This window comes from Dermacentor silvarum, chromosome 1 (assembly GCF_013339745.2).
Source record: "Dermacentor silvarum isolate Dsil-2018 chromosome 1, BIME_Dsil_1.4, whole genome shotgun sequence".
Classification (NCBI taxonomy): Eukaryota; Metazoa; Arthropoda; class Arachnida; order Ixodida; family Ixodidae; genus Dermacentor; species Dermacentor silvarum.
The window spans coordinates 191,581,301-191,587,872 of NC_051154.1; the positions used below are offsets into that span (position 1 = coordinate 191,581,301).

The 6,572-nt window shown below is 50.5% G+C and overlaps 1 protein-coding gene across 1 annotated transcript; it reads left to right on the plus strand.

Moving 5' to 3' along the window:
* The first annotated feature begins 736 nt into the window (after window positions 1–736).
* LOC119436183 (uncharacterized) lies at window positions 737–1,936 on the plus strand. Its single transcript, XM_037702961.2, has one exon. The coding sequence runs from the start codon at window positions 737–739 to the stop codon at window positions 1,541–1,543; it is 807 nt and encodes a 268-aa protein (XP_037558889.2). The 3' UTR covers window positions 1,544–1,936.
* Window positions 1,937–6,572: the final 4,636 nt, after the last annotated feature.

The following is a 6,572-nucleotide window of genomic DNA, read 5'->3' on the forward strand; positions in this document are numbered from 1 at the left end:
GGTAACTCCAAAGGGAGTTTAAAAAAGGACTCTCCTATTAAAGTATACCGTTTGTGCACGAATTTGAGTCAATGCATGTGACTCCTGTAGGGCTTCCTAATCTTGCGTAAATATTCTTGCAGCGCCGCTGGGACCATCTGAACGATATGTTCCCGCTGATTCTTTTCATATATATATATATATATATATATATATATATATACTTGACATGTGGAACGACATGTGCATTGAATGCGTAGTTTTAAAGCGATCATTGTAAATTACTCTGCGAAAAATTAATTTTGAAAAAGCTGTAACCCATTTTCACTGCCGTATATAGGTGGACAAATAAGATTTCTGCGTGTGGTCATCCTCGCAAGGAAGGGATAATTGTGTCTAGTGCGAGCATCTTAGAACATCATCAAACGGCACAGCCATTTATGTGAACTTTAATAAATATTCTTCTTCGTAGCAAAACTTTAAAAAACGAAGAAAAAAAAAAGGCAGATCGAACACAGATGTTAGCGGATTTCAAGGTTTGGCTTCGACTGTGTTCGCCAGGTGACCGTAAGGTTTAATGCAGTGCACGGCTCGCAGTTATACCTCTTTTCGCAAAACTGCCGATGGGTTCGGTTGTCACTGGACAGAGGCACGCAACTGCTGGAAGTAGTGAAATATATAAGCTGACGGGTGGCTGGTGTGCACTGCGCTTCTGACCTGCCACCCGTCGAAGCGGCTCACCCTTGACGATGCGTCGATGCTGGCGGCGCCCGAAACACACATGGGCGTCTCGGCCAGTGGTCGCTCAAGACCTGCACGTTGCACCCGCCGGCCGCTGCGCGTCGCCAGCCGCCTCGCCGTCGTCCGCGACGCGAGGGCCTCGCCCCCTCCTCGCCCCCAGCGTCTCCCGCGCCTCTCCCACCGGAGGGCGAGCGGGGAGCCCAACCTGTCCTCAGCGGAGTGCAGGGCAGAAGGCGGCAGCAGAAGCGCGTCGGGCCGGTCGGCGTTTGGCAGCGGCGGGAGCATCGAGAGGATCCGAGCGTGCGTGAGGATATTGTTGGGGCGGTGGTGCGCGCGCGACAGCAAGCGGCGGTGCTCGTTGGTGTGCTTAACGTGCCATGTGATCGGTGCTGGTGCTGCGATGGCACCGCGACCGGAGGACAGGCGCCGCTGCCTGCTGCTGGGCAACTGCCTGGTGGTGGTGTGTCGCCGGGTGGGCAGCGACGACGACCAGGATGAGGCGTCGGCCCAGGACAGGGCGGGCCCGCCCGGCTGGTCCCTGTTCCGCGGCTTCGTCCACGAAAACGCGCAATGCTTCTGGAACCAGTGCCTGGTGCAGAGCGTCGCCTGCCTGGAATATCGCGGCTACCTGATCCCTTCGACCATCTTCGTCTCCGGCAACGAGTACACACTCGAAGTGGTGCGCTCCGCCTGGTCCCGCCGGGTGCTGCGTCCGCCGGTCGGATACGAGATCCAGAAACTCGGTGAGTCGCCAGCGCTCCGCAGCTCGAACCGGAGTCGGCAGAGGCTTTCTTTCTTTCTTTTCGCTTTGCTTCCGTCTTGAGCCATGAGTGTGTCTCACACGAGAGACTCAATCGCCGTTGCAACCTGCCTGGCCCCAACGGCTATCGAAGCTCTCCGCTGTTGTTTCTCTTTTTGAGCCGCTGTACAGCACTTGACGGTTTTGTGTGCCTGCCGTTAGTTCCAAGGCTATCGTTCTTGCTTTTCTCTATGTGCACGGCGCAGCTGCTTTCAAGCATGCGAATGTCTCGCCCGTCGCTGACCGAGGCGCATGCATGATCGCAGAGTTCAACGGTCGTAAGACATGTGCAGAGCGCTTGTTGAGGAGTTTCGAGGTCGTCTGGAAATTGTGGCAGCCAGGGCCTTTGTAATCGAAGTATCTTGTCTGTGCAACATGGTGGTTCGACACCATCGTTTCCGTGTCTGTGCGTGTGTGTGTGTGCGTGCGTGTGTGTGTGTGTGTGTGTATCTTTTCTCCCTTTTTTATTTATTGTGCTTATTGTTAAATATTTATGGTGCGCCGCAGCTGAGCCCGATTGAATTGTACCACTAAACCATCCGATCTGAGTGAGATAATTCGATTTCAGCGACCCTTGTTTGAACAGCCGTTCGGCGATTTCCCAAGTCAGAAAGGGGTATGTTGTGCACGCCGTGTGTTGTTCCAGTGGGTATTGCGTTTTATAACTTACGGTGGCACGAAAGTCGCTCTAGACAGTATCTCAACGCTCACTGTGTGCTATACGGAAGGAAATAAACTTCAAAACTTCATTTTTTTTATTTGGTCTTTATGCGTTAATCTATGTTATTGTAAAACATAAATCTTGCTGAGGAGTAGGGAATGTCAATTCGTGTTCGTAACCGAGATAAAACGTCAGTGCATGCTTTCTTCGAGGCTTTTCAGTAAGTTATTTGGCATCATATAGCGCGATGAGTGACGCCGCAGTAAACCGCTGTATATATAGTACACCTTCAAAATCCATCTCGCGCTCCTTGCGTTATTGTTTTCAGTGAATTCGCCCTTCTGGCAAAACAATAACTGATGATCGTGGTGTTGGCACGTAAATCCCAAAACTTAATTTATTTAATAATAACTGAAGCTATAATAAAGTTCATTGGGGATTTTCAGCTTTCTAAAGCGAACTTCCTGACTCGGCTTTGGCACGAATTCCGCTCTTAAACATTCTTGCACTTGGGCATTTTGAGGACTACGCCCACAAAACAAATGTTACAGGGCTTGGACAAAAGCTTGCCACAAGGTTTTTAGGAAAAAAGGAAGACCTGCTCGAAAAACCTTGTTGCAAGTGCACAGTGCGATATGTGCCCATTCCTTTTTGCAACATTCTCTCATATACCCGTCTACTAAAAGGAGTATGAGCTTGGTGTCAGCCGGTGCACCTGGACCACGAAAACAGGCACGTCGCTGAACGGCTTGCATGTCAACCTTGGGAACTGACGCGCTCGCTCAGAAGCACGCTGTGTCTGAGTCAAACGTACACAGCGATTTCCAAGTACCGGTTTGATTCTTTGCTCCAGTGCGCCGCAGCAGCGGAAGGTGTGTAGAAGCGCACCTCGAGGAACTGGCTTTTATCTGCACTCAGTCTACGGGAGATCACGCGCGTGATGTGCGACGCATGCACTCCCATTACTGCTGTGCTGGGAACGACTGTATACGTGTACGTTCTTATGATTAAATTCGACGTGTGCGCTGCAGGAACTCTTTATTTTTGTTGTTGGTCGTACGTGACTTTTGACGAGCTGTGCTGCTGCGATAATACAGTAAACGTCGCTTCGAGGACACTATACAGGCCGTACCTTCGAGCTATTTAGGCTAATGCGCCTAGGTACTGTGCCAAGTGTGTCATTGCGTTTTAGACCTAAATGCACCGCAAGCAAACTTGCAGCGTTAGCGAAATGAGGAAACATATTGGCGATGCTGAGAGAATTACAAATCGCCGACTACTTTGAAGCGGAAATTGTATCGTCCTCATTTCCGTGCTGCATTCCTCCGCATTTTAAACGTCACAAATGACAAAGCCACAGCAGGCGCGACGTTGCCTCGTCCGCGGTGAACACTCGAAAAACAATAAGGCGTTCCTAACATAACATATAACTTGACATCTAAAGTGAATCCGTGCTGAATCGTGTCGACATGAATTCGCTGCGCTCTCACCTGCGCAATTTCCGAAACTGAGCAGCACGGCTATTACATGCCGCGTACAGGCACGTACGATCGGCGAATCTGAGGCGTCAGAAGGAACTCCGTGGCGGCTGTATACGTCCGACAGACCAAATTTTGGTTTCCCCCTTTTGCTTGTGCCCGTCCGCCACCACGCACTCGCTGTGTACACGTTATTCAAGTGCCCAGGTGAAATAAAGAAAGGGATGCCTGTGTCGTGACATGTAGTTTTCGATAGGTTTCTGAGCGTGCAATTGTATTTCGAGTGCTCACCGTGGACGAGACAAAATCACTTGTGTTGTGTGGCTTTGTCATTTGCAACGTCTCGAATGCGAATGTGTGCAGCGCCGAAAGAAAGACATGCAATTTCAGCTTGAAAGTAGTCGTTGATGTACTATAATACCGTGACTTCTGGACACTTGAGACGAACTTTCGACAGTCGCATCTTCAAAGCATTATTATGGCTCAGCTCGGCCAGTGTTCACCGTCGTTAATCCAACTCAGTCTGCCTGCAATATTTGTTGTTTGAGCGTCTGTATAGCAAGAACGACAGCGAAAACGGACTAAAGACCGGGACGAGTCTCGAAACTGTTTTGAAGATGAGACACCTGACTACTTCTTTCTTCGTTCCTTTTTTTTTTTTCCCCGTAGCCCATGCAAAATGCATCAAGTAGTCTGTCTCAGCGAGATTGGTCCGGAAGACGTGTCGCAATATTCTGTACACTGGCTCTTGTTGCCGTAGTCTTTCCTTGCATTTCCATTATGCGTCGAAATCAGGCCGAGCTTTTGTACACGCTTATGCAGGGTGTTTCAGCGAACACTTTCAAAATTTTTAAAGGTTGCCTGTGACAGAAAGCACAATTCTAGTTCATGAGCTGGTCTGCTCCAAGAGGCGGACATTACTTGCGCAAAAAAAAAAAAAAAAATTGAAATGCTTAATCGACGAATAAACAAAAAATCACTAATTAAGTTTTTAACTAAGTACCTTATGGCACATATTGCAATTTACCAATTTACAACGCCCATGCGTTGCTGCTCGCAACCCGTGGGCGTCGGACGTGCTTGATAAAGGAAAAGGAGCAGAGATCGAGCGAGGGCAACGGTCACTTTCTGACCACTGTACACTGCGCGGCAAACTTGTGCTCGCAGGGGTAACCGTTCCGCAGACTAGGTTTCCGTTATCGCCCCCCGTTCTCTCCCCACACACGAACAAGCAGTGCACCCTACTTTTCCGACTTCCGCTACGTACACAACCCGTATTCATAGGAAATCCTAACACGGGCCGCAACAAGCCTGCAGTGTATATACATTGTTGAAGAGTAAGAATTCCAAATTGTCCCGGCAACTGTGGTAATAGAAAACCCTTCAGTCGCAATGAAAGAAAAGGCGCCGTCTTCTACCCTCCGCCGCAAACAGCGCTCGCGGCGCACTTATACGATCGGCGCTCCACTGGAAAGGCACGGTTCGTTGAACGCGAACCGCGCGCGCGTACGTTCGCGGTGGGTCCAACTCTCTTGACGCTGAGAGCCTCCCAGCGCACAGCCGGTACAGGCCGCTTTGGTGTGCGAGCCATGAATGGAAGCTGATGTGGAAGACAAGCAGAGTGCAACGCGCGCAGAGATGGCGAAGCCTTTCCAAATGAGTCGTTCCCAAGAGTGCTGGACGTTTGCCGTGCTCGACGCCGATAACAATGCCTCTTCGACCTTATGAGAGAAGGTGAGGCTGCGCAGAGAGTGAATTCTATAGGTCTTCGTGTTTGTTTTTCTTGCTTTTTGGTCGTGCTTAAGGAGCAGGAGCCGTAATTTTTGCCTTGTCTTCGTAGTGGAGGCGCGCTTGAAACGAGCCCGTATAGCCTCGCGCTTTTTCGCGCAATTAATTGTGCTCAGTGTACACGTAATAACAGGTGGTGCTACGCTGGCCACACCGTCGCGGAAGCTTGGTAACGCGGTCGCGCGGCACACTTACCACTGTGAGGCGGTGGGTGCGCGGAGGCGCGGCGGCTGCTTGTCCACGCGCGTATTTAGGACCGTCGCGGGCCGCGCGCGGACCCCACAGCGACGGCCAAGAGCGCGCCAGGAAGGTGTGGCCCAGATGCGCTCTTGTTCGCAGCAGGGTATTGCTGCCTTCTCGCGAAGCGAAAAATGGTGCAGTTAACTGCGCTGCTGTTCCCCCTATGCGCGCCAACGAGCGATTTTTCACGGCCGCATTTTAACTGGTCATCTGTCACGCCTATTATTCGCAGCTTTATTCTCGAACACATCAAAACCTTCTACAGAGTATAGCCTAGAGTTTAGATAAGAGCTTTACGCCAGTGTTTCGGGAGGTTCTCTGCGCGTTAGTTTTAATGATCGCAAGTAGAGCAGATAGGCGATGACATTAGCATATTTCTTTGCCTTTCAGAGTCAAACGTTCGAAAAGGTCACAATGTAGCCGGTAATATTTATCACGGAGGCCGCTGGCTAGACGGGGAGCCATCGCTTGTTCATACCCTTAATGAAGTTCAAAATAAAAGCCAACTTGCCACCGGTGGCAGCCGAACCCACGAGCTCCACACGACGAGGGAGGCGCTCGCGCACCCATTGAGCTGCGGCATTGAGCTACGACCTATAGCCCTGGGAGTGTTAGCCATCGCCCACTCACGACCTTCTTGGCAACGGATGTGGAACATCCTTTCAACCTCAGGTGACACGTTGTGCGTTATCTTATAGGAACAGCCAACTGGCCATTAAAGCTATAACCTAACATACGAGGGCCAGCCAGGCCCTCGTAGTATTTTTCGTAGACCTTGATATAGGGGCACGAAACGAAGCCCATATATGGTCCAGTAATCTGTCAACTGTGGCTTCATTTGTCTAGCCGAACTTATACGCTGACATGTTTAATCGATCGATCGCAG

Coding starts and splice junctions, on each gene's coding strand:
- LOC119436183 (XM_037702961.2), top strand. CDS start 737: ATGCTGGCGGCGCCCGAAACACACATGGGCGTCTCGGCCAGTGGTCGC.